Source organism: Elgaria multicarinata, chromosome 2 (assembly GCF_023053635.1).
Source record: "Elgaria multicarinata webbii isolate HBS135686 ecotype San Diego chromosome 2, rElgMul1.1.pri, whole genome shotgun sequence".
Classification (NCBI taxonomy): domain Eukaryota; kingdom Metazoa; phylum Chordata; class Lepidosauria; order Squamata; family Anguidae; genus Elgaria; species Elgaria multicarinata.
In genome coordinates this window covers 180,604,969-180,624,901 of record NC_086172.1, presented here as the reverse complement: position 1 = coordinate 180,624,901, position 19,933 = coordinate 180,604,969, and the positions used below count along the sequence as shown (strand labels likewise).

General features: G+C 41.7%; 1 protein-coding gene across 4 annotated transcripts in view; it reads right to left on the bottom strand.

The window, feature by feature from the left end:
- POLE2 (DNA polymerase epsilon 2, accessory subunit) overlaps nucleotides 1–19,933 on the bottom strand; it is a 33,166-nt gene that overhangs the window by 5,483 nt on the left and 7,750 nt on the right. Inside the window, exons 4-16 of one of the 4 annotated variants that reach the window (XM_063118284.1) lie at nucleotides 19,549–19,626; nucleotides 19,271–19,403; nucleotides 17,503–17,577; nucleotides 16,971–17,054; nucleotides 16,684–16,740; nucleotides 12,764–12,812; nucleotides 6,180–6,252; nucleotides 5,673–5,845; nucleotides 4,374–4,463; nucleotides 2,619–2,673; nucleotides 883–942; nucleotides 698–775; nucleotides 388–496 (exon numbers count right to left, since the gene is read on the bottom strand). In XM_063118284.1, coding sequence (XP_062974354.1) covers nucleotides 388–496; nucleotides 698–775; nucleotides 883–942; nucleotides 2,619–2,673; nucleotides 4,374–4,463; nucleotides 5,673–5,845; nucleotides 6,180–6,252; nucleotides 12,764–12,812; nucleotides 16,684–16,740; nucleotides 16,971–17,054; nucleotides 17,503–17,577; nucleotides 19,271–19,403; nucleotides 19,549–19,626 — 1,114 coding nt within the window. The remainder of the gene's footprint in view (nucleotides 1–387; nucleotides 497–697; nucleotides 776–882; nucleotides 943–2,618; nucleotides 2,674–4,373; nucleotides 4,464–5,672; nucleotides 5,846–6,179; nucleotides 6,253–12,763; nucleotides 12,813–16,683; nucleotides 16,741–16,970; nucleotides 17,055–17,502; nucleotides 17,578–19,270; nucleotides 19,404–19,548; nucleotides 19,627–19,933) is intronic. The other 3 variants (XM_063118285.1, XM_063118286.1, XM_063118287.1) reach the window with 3 other exon arrangements.

Below are 19,933 nucleotides of genomic sequence, written 5' to 3'. Positions count from 1 at the left end.
ACTTCAAGAAGGTAATGATTAAAATAAGACAACCTCTCTACATGACTGCACCCCATTTTTAAATCATTACAAAAAAAATAAGCATGTTAGAATAATAAAAAAGTGTATTTGTGCTTTTAACCCGTTGGTTGTTTTATTATGGTTTTCATTTTTGTGAACCGCCCAGAGAGCTTCGGCTATTGGGCGGTATAAAAATGTAATAAATAAATAAATAAATAGTGCTTAACCCTCAAAAAGTTAACCACAAATGCTGGATACTTTTCTTGTATATTTGTTTTTAATGTTTACTGTTTTTAACTTTTGTAAACCGCCCAGATTGCTTCGGCTATGGGGTGGTATATAAATGCAATAAATAAATAAATATTTTTTTTTCTTTTTTTGCCTTACATGAGTAGGAATATCCAAATTGCTGCAAGGAAAACGGACACAATTCCGGCACATCTTATTTACCAAGTCTTCTCGGAAGATTATTATTTCCTGTGTGCAATACTGGACCCTAGAAGTAACAAATGCAACTTTATTTCTTCAGATTGATGGAACAGAGATACATGAGAAGCTGTTAAGAAAGACAGAAATGAAGGCAACCCACTCCCACATTTTAAAAATATCAGTCCTACCCAAATATGTTACTATATATTAAAGTTCTCAACAACCATGGGATGCCAATATTTCACCCCTATTAAATTGGGACATTTACCTGCAAGGATTTGTAGTGAAAACAGAAAACGGCACCTGCTGTCTGAATTCCTCTGTGATGTTTTCATTAAGTGGTGGCCTAAAATAAATGAGTGCGATGGGTGGTCAGAAAAGCATGCGCACATTCTAACAGCAGCATGTTTAGTGAAAGAGTCACAGGTTATAATGGTCATGTTCTAAATGTACCTTGGCAAAATGGAGCCCGGGCCAGGATCTTCAGAGCCAGGAACAAACACAAATCGGCTACTAAAAATAACGGAATGCATATATTGCACTTTAGTATATAATAGATGGGCAACATGGAAGTTCCAGCAAAGCAAATGGCAACATTATTCAAATCCAGCCAGGGTTTCAGAAGCTGGGGGCAACAATGAAGAGAGAGACTGAAAGAACTGGGCACGTTTAGCCTGGAGAAGAGAAGATGGAGGGGAGACATGACAGCACTCTTCAAATACTTAAAAGGTTGTCACACAGAGGAGGGCCAGGATCTCTTCTCGATCCTCCCAGAGTGCAGGACACGGAATAACGGGCTCAAGTTAAAGGAAGCCAGATTCCAGCTGGACATCAGGAAAAACTTCCTGACTGTTAGAGCAGTACAACGATGTAACCAGTTCCCTAGGGAGGTGGTGGGCTCTCCCACACTAGAGGCCTTCAAGAGGCAGCTGGACAACCATCTGTCAGGGATGCTTTAGGGTGGATTCCTGCATTGAGCAGGGGGTTGGACTCGATGGCCTTGTAGGCCCCTTCCAACTCTACCGTTCTATGATTCTATGAATGTCAGGCCTGAGTGATATGTTGGCCCATGTTTCTCTCCTGCCAGCACACATCCATTATTTATTTTTAATTTATTTATTTACTGCATTTTTATACCGCCCAATAGCCGAAGCTCCCAGGGCAGTTCACAAAAATTAAAACCATTCAAAGTATAAAAAAACAGTATAAAAACATGAAAATACACGTTAAAAAGTGATTAAAAACATACCACACATGATTAAAAAAATCTTTAAAACATCCTTAAAACATTCTAAAATATCACTCGATAGGCCTGCTGGAATAGATCAGTCTTTATTGCTTTTTTAAATTCTAAAAGACTGTCAAGTTGACGAATCTCCTCCGGCCGGCCATTCCACAGTCTGGGAGCAGCAGAAGAAAAGGTCCTCTGGGTAACAGTTGTTAATCTAGTTTTTGCTAGCTGAAGTAGATCCTTCCCAGAGGACCTGAGTGTGTGGGGCGGATTGTACGGGAGAAGGCGATCCCACAGGTAGCCTGGACCCAAACCATGTAGGCTTTAAAGGTAATAACCAACACTTTGTACTTCACCCGGAAACTAATCGGCAGCTAGTGAAGAGATTTTAAAACTGGTGTAATGTGGTCACCTCTAGATGTTCCAGTGACCAGCCTGGTTGGTTATTTATTTATTATTATTATTACATTTACATCCCACCTTTTTTTCCTCCAAGGAACCCAAGGTGGCGTACATAGGTTGGGGCTGAGAGTATGTGACTGGCCCAAAGTCACCCAGTGCGTTTCCATGGCCGAGTGGGGACTAGAACCCAGATCTCCCAATTCCCAGTCCAACACCTTAGCCATATAAAGCGCACGGGATGGGGGGGGGGAACTTGGTAGGCCAAATACAGGTCTGACAAGTGCAGGAGGGACCAGTGCTCTTTTGGAATTTTCCAGCTAACACCTGCACTGTTCTTAATATGCGGCTGAATAGAAGACACCAGGAACAATGAGCTTTTTGGTAACTTATTAAAATGTAACACACACACACACACACACAGAGTATGCATGAACACAATGTTTTTTCTAAGTGCAATTAATATTTTGCAAAGTTAGAATGTTTTCTAACTGATAAATGTAGAGCACATATGTTCTATTAAGATTTTTCACTGAACAAATAATAATGCAGCACATACCGCTCATGGATACTGGGATATTCACATATTATGTCTGCAAGGGCTTTCAAGGAACCTAGAGGAGCAACAGTAAAAGGTTTCCTGTGAAACTGTCTAGTTACGCCTATGTTTTCTTGCCTTATCCACAGGTTTCCTAACTATTCAGCACTGAGCAGTGGTTGTGCCGAGCGCCTGTTATTTCCCCCCCCTTAAAACAGCCCATGATTAGAGTGCAAAGCCTAAAAGACTGACCCTCAGCCTATTATGAATCGCTCAAGGTTCTGAAGGCAAATATGAAGAGCTATGCCTTTCATGCTTTGAATTCTCCCAATCTGAAAACCAGGGCCTAATCTACACCGAGCAGGATATTGCACTATGAAAGCGGTATATAAAAGGCAGGAGCCACACCGAGCAGGATATAGCACTGTGAAAGCGGTCTATGGTACGTGTCAATGGGCCAAAACAGTTGTCAGTGCATTTCAATCCCGCTGTAAAGCAGTCGTGAGGCTCCTGCCTTTTATATACCGCTTTCATACCACTTTCATAGTGCAATATCCCGCTTGGTGTAGATGAGGCCCAAGACTGTGTTTTTAGAGATTAATTCCTCATTTTAAACTCTTGCAACACTGGAGCCCCTCATCACCCTAGATCAGAGGTCCCCAGCATGACATCCAGGGGCACCATAACACCTGCAGGCACCTCCACTGGCACCCACTAAACTCTTCACTCCCTGCGTCCTTAAAAAAAATAAATTGAAACATGTTAGGGTGCTGAGTTCTCCTTCCTGTTCCTGAAACGGGGTTGGACTCGATGGCCTTGTAGGCCCCTTCCTACTCTGCTATTTTATGATTCTATGAAACTGCTGCTGATCAGCTGTTCAGCAGGCAGGAAGAGAACGCAAGGCAAAGGGGGAGAGGGGAGGCTAGAGAGTAGGAAGGGGGAGAAACAGTGAAGTAAAGAGGTGGGGGAAGAAAAACAGCGAGGCCAGAGACTGGGACTGAAGAGAAACAGCCAGATAAAAGAGTGAGTGGAGAGAAAAAGCAAGGCTAGGAAGGGAGACAAAAAATAGTCTAGGAATGGGGAAGAGAGAGAAATACCAAGGAAAAGGTTTGGGGGAGAGAAATACCGAGATTAAAGACTGGGAAGAGAGAGAGAGAGCACGCACAAAGGAGAAAGGTCTATGTGGATGGAAGAAGACCGGGCGGGCCAGGTGGATTCCTGCATTGAGGTTGGATTTGATGGGCCCTGTAGGCCCCTTCCAACTCTACTATTCTATGATTCTATGAAGCAACTCTGCTTCTCCCTTCCTCCCAACCTCTAGCCATACTATTTCTCTCCCCCACCCCACCTTTTGTCTAGCTAGGCTCCCACAGCAGCCATTATGTGACTTGCCACATCCTCCATGGGAGCCATTTGTAGTAGTGCCCACAGCAGTTTCTTAAATCCCCAAATACACCCACAGGTCCAAACATTTTCGGCACCCTGCCCCGTATGGCTTAAGAGACTCATCTGGCATGAGGAATTTTGTCACACACTGCAGTGGACGGAATTCCTGATCTCTCTTTCACAGCACATACATTTCCTCACAGTGCAAACGTCAGTCATTACTGCTGGATAAACCCCTCACATAACTCCAATTCAGCTGATGATGATTTCTTTTCAAACTAGGTCTAAGTGTTACTATCTCTCAAATATTAACTTTTAACAAAGAAAAAAAATTGTTAAACTAATCTACGACTAATTCATAAAGGCAGCAAAGTGGCTGACCCCAAGTACCTTTCAGTGACTGAATTTGTTTTTTTCCATACGGAGCTGAAGAAAAGTTCCCGCAGAAGAAAAAGCAAGTTGGAGGCATGGAGGAATAACCTGGTTGGAGAAACAAAGACCGTTATTCCCATTCGGAATGTGTGGAAGATGTGTGCCCCTCCTTGCCAGTGCCGTGCACCACATGTCTTCTTTAATAAAACAAAAATCCCATGAATTACACACACACCACACATGGCTAGGCTATCCGCTTGTAGCAAGGATTCCATTGCCTGTATCTGTGTTTTATCTACCCCCCTCACAGACCAGATCTGTATGCGCTACGAGCACAGAGCAGAAAAAAGGCCAAAAAAACCTAAATAGCTATAGATTTACCCAAACAAGTGAGCACTGGGTAGGAAAAGGCAAAAAAAATAAAAATGAAAAACTCTGCGAGTAAAAACCTCATCCATCCAAACACACCTTTTGCCTCATTTATACAAAAGAGCTTATTTAAACAACTTTCAGGGTGGCCAGCTAGGATAACCATTACAAAATATTCTTCAGAGTCCTGCTAAATCTAGTCTCATGATTAACCAAACTTTTCCATGCAGTGCATGGAAGCAATAGCCGCTCACTGCTTTTGGCCCCAAGCAGCTGGTATTTAGAGGTACACTGCCTCTGCCCATGGAGGTTCCATATAGCTATTGTGGCACCCAGGCGCAAGATCAGGGAAAAGCCAGCAAAAATTTGTGGGATCCTAGCAATCGCTGCCTCTTATGGCAGCCGGTTCCATAATTCCCTTGTTTCATATGCTTTTATCTGACTTGAAGCTCCTTCCAATCAAACTTTTTGGCAGACTTAAGTTCTAGTGTGAAATTTATTTATTTATTTATTTATTAATAGATTTATATCCCACCTTTTTTCCACTAAGGAACCCAAGGCGGTGTACATAATCCTTCTTCTTTCCATTTTATCCTTACAACAACAACCCTGTGAGGTAGGTTGGGCTGAGAGTTTGTGACTGGCCCAAAGTCACCCAGTAGGTTTCCATGGCCAAGTGGGGATTAGAACCCGGATCTCCCAACTCCCAGTCCGACACTTTAGCCACTACATCACACTGGGGAAAATAAAAAAAACCACACCACTGTGAACTGTATAAACCTCAATCATATCTCCTCTTAAATTGGCTTTTTTAAAAAACTAAACGGCCCTCAATTCTTTTTGTAAACCGCCCAGAGAGCTTCAGCTATGTGGCAGTATACTGTAATAAAAATAAATAAATAAATACTTCAGCCTTTCCAGCAGACAGATATGGATCGACAAAGCTACCTGAGAACATCATGCGAAGCTTTTCTAAAACTTCCGCTTGGTCCAACCAAACATCTGAAAGGAACACGAACATGGCATCCTCATTTTCTTCCTCCAGCTGTTTCAGTTTGGCAGAAGCTTTTACGGAGATTGAAGAAGGCCCTCCAAAAAAGTTTGTGTTTCCATAATATGCCCTGCAGCATAAAAAGCAAATACTAGCAGGGAGTTCTGCAGCCAGGGAGAGGCCCTGAGAAGGCCCAGGTCAGAGACCCAGGTTATATTAGAATGTAAGCCTATGCGGCAGGGCCTTGCTATTTACTGTTTTACTCTGTACAGCACCATGTGCACTGATGGTGATATATAAATAAATTAATAATAATAATAATAATAATAATAATAATAATAATATAACAGATAAGGGTTTTCAAACTTCTTCACACCTTAAGGTTCCCCCAATCTGACAATACCATTTTGGCTCCATAAGCACAGACACTCCTCCCTGGCATTTAGAAATAGAATATAAGATACCTAGTTGTAGCAGAAGATTCTGTAGGAGGAAACCCAAAGGCATTGACATGAAACACTTCATCTTCATACCACCCTAGGAAATAAAATCAGCACGATCACTGATCAAGGTGAGAACATGATATACCGTATTTTATATCCAACTTATTCCCATTATTTTAGAAAGCACAGGCAGCAAATATGACATCATCCAATCACTATGTCAGCCTTTCGTAACTTATTACACATTCTTTTTCTCTCGGACTCAAGTTTAAATGCAACCAGCTTTCCCCCCGAAAACAATTGTTCAAGTATTGCTGCTCAATGGTTTCCTTCTAAGTATGGCCATTCCTCAATATCAAATTTTATTTATTAATCCACCCTTACTATAAGAAGCACCTTAACTTTGAATTCTAATCATACTTCTGATTGTCTGTTCCATATCAGCTCAACACATAGCCTTCTTTCCAGCCAAAAAGTCATTTAAAAGTTACTGCATACGGACTTGCATCCAATAAAAACTTGGAAGATGTGATATAAGAAACATTGCAATAAGATTGTTAATATATTGAAAGAAATGAATGCAGTTTAAATTTTCAAACAGCTGGGCCGGTCCACAGCAAAGTGGGACCTGTACAACTGGATTGTTTCAAGACTGTCAGCTCCTAGTGCGCTAACATTGTAAGCAAAATTGCAATTAATATTTTACACTATCAGGAGCATTGTGCTTTAATTATGTGCACATCCACTATGTCTTGTCTGTACCATAGCTGCCATGGGTGGGAGCTGTTTGGTGCTAAGCACAAATTCATTACAACTTTTGTGGTGAAAGTCATGCTATGATTCTATTATTATTATTATTATTATTATTATTATTATTATTATTATTATATATAGCACCATCCGTGTACATGGTGCTGTACAGAGTAAAACAATAAAATAGCCAAACCCTGCCGCATAGGCTTACATTCTAATAGAATCATAACAAAACAATAAGGAGGGGAAGAGAATGCACCAAACAGGCAGTATAAAAGTCAGAACAAAGTCAAGTTCTAAAAGCTTTAGAAAAAAGAAAAGTATTTAGCTGAGCTTTAAAAACTGCGATTGAACTTGTAGTTCGCAAATGTTCTGGAAGAGCGTTCCAGGCGTAAGGGGCAGCGGAAGAAAATGGACGAAGCCGAGCAAGGGAAGGAGAGACCCTTGGGCAGGTGAGAAACATTACTTGATAGTTTAATTATCCTGGTTGCGCTTTTTATACTGTATTTTGTATTTGGGTTTTTAAATTGTTGGATGTTTTATTATGTTCTCAATGGTTTTAATTTTTGTGAACTGCCCAGAGAGATTCAGCTATTGGGCGGTATAAAAATGTAATAAATAAAAATAAAATAAATAAAAAATACCACAAAAAACACCTTCCTAACTAGATGGTTTTTTTTTTAATGAAAGAGAGGTATAGCACAGTATCACCACAACACTGTAGCACTAATTTCCCCAAAAAATTTTTTAAAAAAAAACATTTTTGTCATCACCAAAATATTAGTGACAGTAAAGATTTTTAAAAATCATTTTCGCTCTTGTTCCCGGGCAGCCGAACGCCTGTGGCGTAAGACCAAGGACTGGGCGGACTTTGTCCATTACAAATTTGTTCTCTCCTCCTTCTCTTCTGCCATTTCACTGGCCAAACAACAGCACTACTCAACGTTGATCCAGTCAAATGCTAGGCACCCTCAGCAGCTCTTCGAGTCCTTCAATTCTCTTCTGAAGCCTAATCCAACATCTCTCCCCGCCTCTCTGTCTGCCAATGACTTTGCCTCTTTCTTCAATGCTAAAATCCAAACTATTCGCTCCGATCTAGCCAGCTCTGCTCCGCTTCCAGCTCCTGTCCCTCACCTGTCAGTTCCTCCTGCAACTCTCTCGGCGTTCCCTTCCGTCGAAGCCTTCCACTTGTTCCCGTGATCCGATTCCCTCTCGCGTCTTTATTAATCTTATCCCCGCTATCCTCCCGTCCTTGCTTCACATCATTAATTCTTCTCTGTCCTCTGGTTCATTTCCTTCTTCTTTTAAACATGCTACAGTCTCTCCCATTCTCAAAAAACCCACTCTTGATCGACTATCTCTGTCTAACTACCGACCTGTCTCTCTGTTGCCCCTTGTCTCAAAGATTCTGGAACGTGTGGTCTACTCTCGTTGTCTTGACTTTCTCTCTAGTAACTCCGCTCTGGATCCCTTTCAATCTGGATTCCGTCCTTTGCATTCCACTGAAACAGCCCTTACCAAGATCACCAATGATCTTCTTACTGCCAAGTCTAAAGGCCATTATTCCGTTCTTATTCTTCTTGATCTAACTGCGGCCTTTGACACGGTTGATCACGATCTTCTCTTAGATTCCCTCCATGACCTTGGACTCTGTGGCTCTGTATATAACTGGTTCGCCTCCTATCTAGAGGGTCGCTCTTTCAGCGTGTCGGCTAATGGCAGCTCGTCCTCCTCTTTTCCCCTTTCAGTAGAGGTTCCGCAAGGCTCGGTGCTTGGCCTATTGTTGTTTTCTTTATACATGCTGCCCTTGGGTAAGCTTATTCAATCTCATGGCCTCCAATATCACCTGTATGCCGATGATACACAATTATATCTCTCATCTCCGGAACTCTCTCCTGATGTTCACGATCGTATCTCGGCATGTCTTTCAGATATCTCAGCCTGGCTGCTTCATCGTCGTTTGAAACGTAATATGGCAAAAACTGAAATGCTTGTTTTTCCTCCTAAACCTTCTCCTCACCTCTCATTCTCTCTTACTGTCAACGATGTCACGCTCTCTCCGGTCAAGGAAGCTCGTAGTCTTGGCTTTATAGTTGATTCCTCGCTCTCCTTTGTTCCTCATATTGAGGCAGTAGCTAAATCCTGACGTTTCTTCCTGTATAATATTGCCAGGATTCGACCATTTTTGTCTGTCTCTTCTGCCAAGACTCTCGTTCACGCACTGGTTATCTCTCGGTTGGACTACTGCAACCTTCTTCTCTCTGGCCTTCCTTCATCTCACATCAATCCGCTGGTCTCTGTCCACCACTCTGCCGCTAAGATCATCTTCTTGGCCCGCCGCTCTGACCATGTCACTCCACTTCTGAAATCTCTTCATTAGCTCCCAATTCACTCCAGAATCCAATATAAACTTCTCCTGTTGACCTTCAAAGCTTTTCACGGCCTATCTCTCCTCTCTCATCTCACACTATTCCCCCGCTCGTGCTCTCCGCTCCTCTGATGCCATGCTTCTCGCCTGCCCAAGGACCTCCACTTCCCTTACTCGGCTTCGTCCTTTTTCTTCTGCTGCCCCTTACGCCTGGAACGCTCTTCCAGAACACTTGAGAACTACTAACTCAATCACAGCTTTTAAAACTCAGCTAAAAACTTTTCTTTTCCCTATAGCTTTTAAATATTGAGTTTGTTCTGACTCTATACTGTTAGCTTCACCCTGTTTACACTTCCCTGTGCCTGTTTGCATTCTCTTTCCCTCCTTATTGTTTACTGCAACTTTATTAGATTGTAAGCCTATGCGGCAGGGTCTTGCTATTTACTGTGTATAATCTGTACAGCACCATGTACATTGATGGCGCTATATAAATAAATAATAATAATAATAATAATTTTTAAAAATAGCATTATTCTGTTATAGCACTAAAAAAACCATAACACAAAATTATTATACTATTATGGTGTTATAGCACTATACCTCTTTCATTTTTAAAAAAATTCTAGCTAGTAAATGTTTAAGTAATATTAAAAATGGCCCAACCCAACCCCCCCTCCACAAAAAAAGGTTATAATAGATGTGGGCTGAGTTGTGATAGGTTTACTATTCTGATACATCACTGCTCACGTTAAAACCCCATTCTTTAATAAAAGATTTTAAAAGAAGTGCCATAGGCATATTATGTTATAAATTTGAGCTCCCTAAGGAGGTTTGCCTGGCACCTACACTATATTCTTTCAGACGCCAGGTGAAGACCTTTTTATTCTCTCAGCATTTTAACAGTCTATAAATTTAATTTTAACTTTGCTGTTTTAAATTTGTATTTTAAATTTGTATTTCTGCACTGCTGATGATTTTATCCTGGTTGTGCTTTTATATTGTATTTTATATCATGTTTTTATACTGTTTGTTTTTTACTTTGAAGGGTTTTAATTTTTGCGAACCGCCCAGGGAGCTTTGGCTATTTATAAAAATAAATAAATAAATAAATAAATAATACACATATAGCAATTAGACTTCACTTCCATTTTTAAGAAAAAGATTGGATTTTCTTTGTTTTCTGAAAAGACGGAAGAAACACAGGGAAAACAGGATGACAATGATCAGATGATTGCATCATACAGAAAAAAGTGAGTGAATGCAGCACAGAGATTCCACGCTTAAACCCAAGCCTGGGAGCCTCCTAGTAAAGTTTCACCAAGACACTTAGCATCTTAATGCATTGTCTTAAATCCAATGATGTCCTTTCTCCAGTATAACAATCCCCCTCCCCTTGATGCAGACCAACACCCCATCACCATGCCAACCCAAATCTACTCTGGATGGTAGGGGGCCATCCAAACAGAGGGGAAGAGAGAACGGGAAACACCCCCTGTGCCCCATATGTACCTGCCCGGACCCTAAAGTCATCCTCAGGGGTCCTTCTTCACGAGCCCCTGCCAAAGGAAGTGAGGGCCTTTTCTCTCCCACACTAGAGGCATTCAAGAGGCAGCTGGACAACCCTCTGTCAGGGATGCTTTAGAGTGGATTCCTGCATTGAGCAGGGGGTTGGACTCGATGGCCTTGTAGGCCCCTTCCAACTCTGCTATTCTATGATTCTCTGCTGTGGCACCCCAGCTGTGGAATGAGCTGCCTAAGGAAGTTCGCTTGGCACCTACATTATATTCTTTTAGACGCCAGGTGAAGACCTTTTTATTCTCCCAGTATTTTAATAGTCTATAAATTAATTTGAACTTGGTGTTTTAAATTTGTATTTTTGCATTGCTGCTGTTTTTATCTTGGTTGTGCTTTTATATTGTATTTTATATTATGGTTTTATACTGTTGTTTTATACTTGAATTGTCTTAATTTTGTAAACCGAGAGCTTTGGCTATTGGGCGGTATAGAAATGCAATAAATAAATAAATAAATAAATAAATTTGATTTGATCCAATATACAATAGAGTCATGGTAGCAATTCTTGTGCCTCCAAATATTTGTGACTCTAACTATAACTTAACATCTTTGTTTGGGCACATTACTATTGCGATCATCATTTTGGGTACGCCCCGCTACAGCCATGTTCACCACCAAGAAAATGTAATACAATAAGGGAGTTGTGCTTTTGAACCAGTTTTTGTTGACAATGAAGTATGTAAACGTTCCAATTACACAGAACTTAGTTGGGCAGAAAGGTAGCTATTCTCAGCAATCCACTGTGTATAGGAAAACTGGCTACAATGCAAGGTTCTTTTTGTCTCTTTAGATAAAACATTTTTTATAAAAATAAAGCAAATATATTTATCATCAGGAGTTTATGGACTGTTAAAATGAACAAACATCTTTATCAATTCAACCTCATTGTCCTTTTGAAAGGCTCTGATATGAGTTTTGGGTTCCAGGCAGCTCTTACATAAACTGCCTTCTGAACTGCCTCTTGTACAATATCAAGCACAATAGCTTGAAATGGGGTCACAAGCATCCATGCTGGCTAAAGTTCTAGTTTATAATTTCATCTGATAGCCCTGTTTATGCGACATCTCTGGAGTTATGAACATGTGTACAGAGGAAAGCAGGACCACACATGCCGACCCTGCCCCCATATCCACATGCTGATCCAAAGCTTTGAACAGAGCTTACTCATGCAGAAGCTGTAGACATATGTGCTCTGTCTGAGCAATCTGTCTGAGCAATGTCTGCGCAATGTCCAGATTCCAGCTGGACATCAGGAAAAACTTCCTGACTGTTAAAGCAGTACGACAATGGAATCAGTTCCCTAGGGAGGTTGTGGGCTCTCCCACACTAGAGGCCTTCAAGAGGCAGCTGGACAACCACCTGTCAGGGATGCTTTAGGGTGGATTCCTGCATTGAGCAGGGGGTTGGACTTGATGGCCTTGTAGGCCCCTTCCAACTCTGCTATTCTATGATTCTATGATCTGAATTCTGTGGAAGTGTAGAGATTGTGTGCATAGACTGTATCTGTATTGGCTCTGATCACAGCTTTTGAGCAATACAGAGACAAGGTCATAGAATCATAGAAGAGTTGGAAGGGGCCTCTAAGGTCATCGAGTCCAACCCCCTGCTCAATGCAAAAATCCACCCTAAAGCATCCCTGAGATGGTTGTCCAGCTGCCTCTTGAATGCTTCTAGTGTGGGAGAGCCCACACTAGAGGCATTCAGCAGGTGCAATCCTGTTCTTCCCACCCCACTGACAATGCCTGCCCACCCACCCCCATTCATATCCCTGGATGTATATCACAGGAACAGCAGTGAGTTGTTGTAATAGCTGATATGACTTATGGACCAAACTGCCTGGAACTCATTGTACTGTAAATCTGACCTTACTGAAAGGAGAAAAGCTTCAGAAGAAAAATGTTCGCCTTACCTTCTGTTAAAACAAAACATGACTCTGTATATAAGCCACTGTGGAACTGGTACAAAGCAGTTAAGGAAGGCATTCTTTTTAACTAGGCAGCATAAATCTTCAGGCTTTGCAGCATCTTAATCCAGGAATGGGGGTAGCAGGTTTTAACCAGAGGTGGTTGCCATCTAGCCCCTTGCATTGCTAGAGGTAAATTCATTTTTATCCCCAGTAAATTGTCTCAACCCATCACATTTTAGATCAGCCTTCCTCAACCTGGGATGCTCCAGATGTGTTGGACTACAACTCCCAGAATTCTGGGAGATGCAGTCCAACACATCTGGAGCGTCCCAGGTTGAGGAAGGCTGTTTTAGATGAAGACTCCCAAATACCTAGCTGGAAAACTCAGTTACCTCACGATACAGCAACCAAAGTAGGAATGAATACACAATGAACTAGTTCAGACACATGCGTGAGCCTGAGGCCCATGCGCTCCCCCACCGCCCTGGTGCGGCTGTACGAAGGAGATTGCAAGCTGTGGCTTTTGTTTCAACTAACCACAGTTTATCATTACATCTGAGCCCTAAAATGTAGTTAACTATGGTTTAGGTTTAGGGTAACAAGCCACCTTCATAAACCATAGTAGCTCTGTGATCTCCATGGCTCCTTTTCTGAACTCCTCCATTTTTAGAAGAGGCATTTGGTGGGGGGGGGGCTTTACCACACTAATTACTATTATTAATTTTTGGCAACATGGAGAGGAGTTTGTGGAAATGAAATACATAACCTTTTCCACAAATGTTAAGTGCTTCTTCTGTAGTGAATGCGTACACAAACTTTAAACACGGCCTTTCACCTTTTTAGCTTTTTGCTCGTTCTCATCCACTTGCATGTTATTCTGAAATCCCCTTTATGAATAGCTGAGGCCATAGGTCAGCGTCAGAGCATATTCTTTGCACGCAGAAGGCCCCAAGCTCAATCTCCGGCATATCTAGGTAGGGCTGAAACCTTGGAGAGCCGCTGCCGCTACCAGTCAATAACCCTGCTCAGACGACACGCTAAGCCATACTAGTTAAGCACTTTGAGCAAAACATTATGGCTTATGAGTGTCGTGTGAACCATGACTTAGTGCAGTGGTTCCCAAAGGGGGTGGTACTGCCCCCTTGGGGTGGGTGGGATTGCATAGAGGGGCATTAAGAGGAAAGGGGGTGGCGGGGGGGGCGCTAAGAGGCAAAGGGGCGGCAGGGGGGCGCTCGAGGTGGTCTTTTCCGAGAAGCACCTCTCCAGAAGGTCTTAAAACCCAGGGACATTTTTATGAGAGAATGTAGTTTGGTCCCAAAGCCATGTAGGGGAAGAATCCACACATGTATTAATACCGTTTAAGAAGAGTCCTTTTAATGGTGAATTGAAATGTTTCAAAAGCACCAAAACGCTAATGAAGAGACATGCCCTGCTTGGTGTGCCCCGCCACGCCGGCTGCAAAACAGAGGCATTCGCTCTCTTTTTCCTCCCTCCCTCGGCAAGCCTAAGACAGGTGCTTCCCCTTTAAAAGGGCCAATTGAGCGACAGAATGACATTGAGCTGAAGCCAAAGTTTAAGAAATCGTACCAGGAGTTTTGGTTACAGAAGGACATTTCTGATCACTATCCTGCACTATGGAGAGTGGTTCAGAAGCTCCTGGTTGCATCTCCAACATCATATTTGGTGGAATGTGGTTTTAGTGTAGTCTGCCTACTTCTCTCCAAGCAAAGAAATCGATTCCAGATTACTAAACGTGGTGATTTAAGACTCATGTTAAGTGACTTTAAACCAGACATTGGGAAACGGGTATCACTTCATCAAGCCCATCCATCGCATTAAGGATTTACAGAATAGAGAGGTCCTCTACCCTAGTTACTAAATGTGATATCTAATATTCCTGCCAAATGACTATCAGACTTTGAAAAGATGATATCAGTGGATCAAGTTCATCAATTATGTTTAACTGAATAAACTAAAAAAATGTAATTGGATTTTGAATAAATATTCAATTAATTGTTACTGTTTTGAATTTTATTATTATTTTTCTTAGTGGGTCGTTGAAAACCACTATTCTGAATAATGATTTTTATAGGGTAGGGTAGGGGGCGCTGGGCATGAGTTTGTGGAACCAAGGGGGCAGTTACCTGAAAAAGCTCTAAACAACTTGGGACCAGGATACCTGAGAGAGCGCCTTCTCCCTTATCAACCTGCCCAGTCACTGAGGTCATCCGAGGGCCTGCTCCTGGTGGTTCCACGTAGATCCATCCTCCGATTGGAATCCACCAGGGGAAGAGCCTTCAGCGTGGTGGCGCCCTTCCTGTGGAACTCCCTGCCTCTGGAGGTCAGGCAGGCGCCAACCTTGTACTCCTTTCGGCGCCTCCTGAAAACATCTTTATTCCAAGAAGCCTTTCTTTAACGTGCAGCCTTGGATTTCTGTTTTTGCTTCTTTTAAATTTTGTTTTAACTGTTTTATTCTGTTTTTATTTACATTTTACCTTGTACACCGCTCTGAAATTTTTCAATGGGGAGCGGTATATAAATATTCTAAGTAAATAAATAAATAAATAAATAGTTTGGGGAATCACTGACTTAGTGTGTCATGTGAACCATTCCAAACCATGGTGACTAGATAATCACGGGTTAAACTCACCCATTAACCATTTGCTGCAAAGGGGCTAGTGGACTAACCATGGCTTAGCGTGTTGTCTGAACAGGCCCAATGTTGACGATACTGGGCTAGATGAGGCAATGGTCTGACTCGGTATAAGGCAGCTTCCTATTTATGCAGAACCTATGAAAATATGAAGCTGCTTTATATGGAGTCAGACCAATGGTCCATCTAGCCTAAGACTGCATTCCAAAATCTCAGCCTGGAGGGTCTTTCTCGACCCTTCGACCCAACGTCAGGGATTGCTGTTGAGGCCTTCTGGATGCAAAGGACGCGCACTACTACTGAGCTATTGCCCTTCTCCACAAAGGGGTAATGATGCATGGTGCAATTCTTAAGAAGCTACTATAAAATATACAAGAAACAGTTCTTGACATCAGCTAAGCAGCAAGTATAGGATTAGGTCACTTTTGTTTCTAGGCAGATTTCCAGGCGGCTGCATACTATGACCAGAGTTGTGCGTACATTCATAACAAGCTAATGGTTGAATGGGCAAAATGCAGCTGTATAAGCACCTTTGGTGTGTGGTTTTGAAGACTCACTTTCCAGGTTTGTAATTACCGTATTTATTCAATTGTAAGATGCCACTGATTGTAAGATGCACACTAATTTCAGTACCACCAACAGAAAAAAATCCCTAAGACACACCCGCGATTCCAAGACGCACCCCATTTTTAGAGATGTTTATATGGGCAAAAAAGTGTGTCTTAGAATCGAAGAAGTAGGGTATGTCACTCCAGCAATTTCACTGACTATCATCACCAAGAATTATTTTTAAAAGGAGTTAATATATACATAGTTGCATCTGCAACAAAATCTTGCAGTGCGGAGTACTCCTGTTCACTGTTCCAGCCAGCCAGCCACGTGCTCCTCCAGCATGCACTAATCCCTCTGCCATACTGTTGTCTTCAACCAAACAGTGGTAACCACTTTGCTTACATAAACAACAGCATCCACACCTGAACATTAGAAGCAGAGGGATTGATGAATAGACGCTGTACAAAAATAAAATGATCAGATCTCAGACAACAGGCTGACCATCTAGGAGGGGGACTTGGGAGAGGGGAAAAAGGGAAATTTCTCACTACTGGATGAAACTAAAAGAAAGCCCCCCCCCCCAAAAAAATGAATTAAAGTAAAACCACTACTATAATGAATCTATGAGTTCTAAACAAGAATACAAGAAACCAAATAGAAAATCAAGAAGGGAAACGCAAGAAAGGAATGGTGAGTTTCTCTCATTTCTAAAGGATATTGCTTTACTAAGGTCCAGCTGGACGACTCCTGTAGGATCTTCCAAGAAAAACTTTCCCTTAAAAATATGGATAAAAGTGAGTAAGACCAAGCTATCCAGTTTCAATATTCCCCATGAGGTCATATCACTGTGTAACACAACACCTGCTTATGCCAACATCTAACTAGCTGAATAGTCTGCAACAATTCCCTTCCCTCTCCCAGTCACACTGATACACACAAATTACGTGTATTATCTTCAGAACACTGAACAGCACAGTCAAGAACCACCAACAGAGCACAACTTACCTCCTTGAGCTGGGTAATCATCCCGAGAACAATCACGTCACCAACTTTAGCCGAGCTGCCCAAGAGAGTTTCTAGAGTTTTGAGCTAGAATCATAGACAATAAGTTAAGGTCTACATGTACCAGGTCCACGAATGAGAAATAATGTCATATATAACTGATATATAGACCACAATCCACAAAGGGTTTTTTTCCCTTCTAAAGAGCAGACCCTAATGTCCTATTGTAAATTACTTTTTAAAGTCTTGTTTCAAAATAGCTTTGTAGACAAAGGACAAGAAATGCAAGCCCAAAATCTCCAACGGAGCTCTTTAGCCCCAAAACGGTACGTGATCAAACAACAGGAGAGTGTCACCCTCCCACATTCCCAACCTGGTGCGCTTCAGACATGTTGGACTGCAACTGCCATCATCCCCAGCCAGCATGGGAGTTGCACTCCAACACATCTGGAAGGTACCAGGTTGGGAAAGGTTGCTCTAACTGCTGAGCACTCATCCCATCAAGTTCTATGCAACATTAACACGTTAATTTTACCTGGAATTTACTTCTGCTTTCCTCTGGGTGTGTACCAATAGCTGGTGGTGTGAATAATTCATGTCTATGGGTTCTCTGCACAGTGGAAAATACGAGCCAATCAGAAAGAAAATCACCCCACAAGTTATGGTTAAGAAAAAAAAATGCTTCATGCAATGTCACCCTCAAATTCCTACTCAGCAGTAACCATGGCCCTCGTCTACAATGACTGTGATAAGAACTTCATCTGACTCCACACATAGGAAAACACATTGGGGCCCCCACGAAGCTTTGGGAAATGGTCAAATGGTGGTAAGATAAGATGTTTCTCCACAGCTACAGCTTCTCCACAGAGTATGTGGTAGGAGAATCCAGCTGCTCATTCAACACATAGTTTATGGAATTCTGGCGATGGCCACTGGATTAGATGGGTTTAAAAGGCCATGGGACAAATCACGGAGGAAGAGAAGGAGAAGGATGCCTACCATAAGCTCCATGTTCAGGAGCACTACACGTCTTCTGACTATATATATTACTATAGTGTTCGGGAGCACTATAGGTTGATATACCAACTACGCCCTTATCTGGACAGAGATAGCCTAGGTACAGTTATCTATGCTCTGATAACCTCTCGTTTGGATTACTGCAATGTGTTATACGTGGGGCTGCCTTCGAAAACGTTCCGGAAGCTTCAGCCGGTACAAAACAGGGCAGCCCGTTTACTAACAGGGACTGGCCGGCGAAACCACAGCACACCAGTCCTTTTACAACTTCATTGGCTGCCAGTCCAGGTCTGGGCCCGATTCAAAGTGCTGGTATTGACATTTAAAGCCCTAAACGGTTTGGGGCCAGGTTATTTGAAGGAACACCTCCTCCCATATGTACCTGCCCAGACCTTAAGATCATCTACAGGGGCCCTTCTCCGTGAGCCCTCGCCAAAGGAAGTGAGGCAGGTGGCTATTAGGAGGGCTTTCTCCGCTGTGGCACCCCGGCTGTGGAATGAGCTCCCCAGAGAGGTCTGCCTGGTGCCTACACTGTACTCCTTTCGTCGCCAGCTGAAGACCTTTTTATTCTCTCAGTCTTTTAACACTTAATTTTAACTTTCATTTAAATTTTACTGTTCTAACTCTGTATTTTAATCTTATATCAATTTTTGCTGCGTGGTTTTATCCTGGTTGTGCTTTTTATACTGTATTTTGTATTTGTGTTTTTAGACTGTTGGTTGTTTTATTATGGTTTTAATTTTTGTGAACCGCCCAGAGAGCTTTGGGCGGTATAAAAATGTAATAAATAAAATAAAATAAAATAAAATAAAATCTGAATACTAAAGACAGTAGGAACAAGCAATAGGCCCTGCTGCGGCCATCCTGGTACCAAATGGCCTGTGGGAACAGAATACTGGACCATATGAATTCTTGGTCTGACTCCACAGGACTCTTCTAATGTTTTTATGTCATTAAGATTTCAAGCGCCTGATGAAGTAGACTCTAGCCCAGGAAAGCTAAATTAGTTCAGCTTTAAGGTGCTACAAGATTCTTTGTTGTTTTTGCTGCAAAACTATAGACTAGCAGTGACCCCTCTGGAAATGATTAACTGTGCAATCCTATGTAAGTTTACGTGGAAGCAAATTCCACCATGCTAAACAGGGCTTCCCTCCAGTGAGTGTGTTTAGAATTGCTGCCTAGCAATATCAAAAATCAAATACCAATGAAATATTTTCTTAAGCCACAGAAGTCCTTTGGTTCTAGCTTTAAGCGCTAATTGAACTATATCTTCTCCTTTTTCTCACCTGCTGCAAGATGATGTAACGTTCACAAAACAATTCTGCTTTATCCCTGGCAGAACCAAATAAATTGGGTGCAGGGTGGCTGGTCATTGAGAGACTGAAAGAAAATTGGTAGAGGCTTGTATAAGGTTGAATTCTAAAAGAACAAACATGAAAATTGTGTCTGCTAAAAAAAGAGAATTTGGAAACTTTAGGCTACGTCTTTTCACATCTTAAGTCACGCTGGGCTGAAGGGTTAGAAAAGACCCAAACTCTTCAAAAATTACATAATAAGAACTTACGGTAAAAATTTCTTTCTTTCAGAATTGTAAACATATCGTGGGATATCAAAAGCTCCAATAATGTTGAAAATATGTTCCCTATAGAAAAATAAATAAAACAAATGCATTTGAAAGCTTTCTCTGAAAAAAGATCAGTTGAAAAATAAATAAATAAATTACATTTCTATACTATATGCCCAGACATATGGCGGCACATCTTAATCACCCACATGTTTAGTTTTTTAACAGTTTTTAATGCTTTATGTGTGTATGTTCTGTGTTTTAGAATTTTAAATTTGGTATACTTGTTTTTATCTCAATTTTAGAATTTCTGTAAACCGCCCAGAGAGCCCTGGTTATGGGAGCGGTATATAAGTGCAATAAATAAATAAATAAATACTACCCA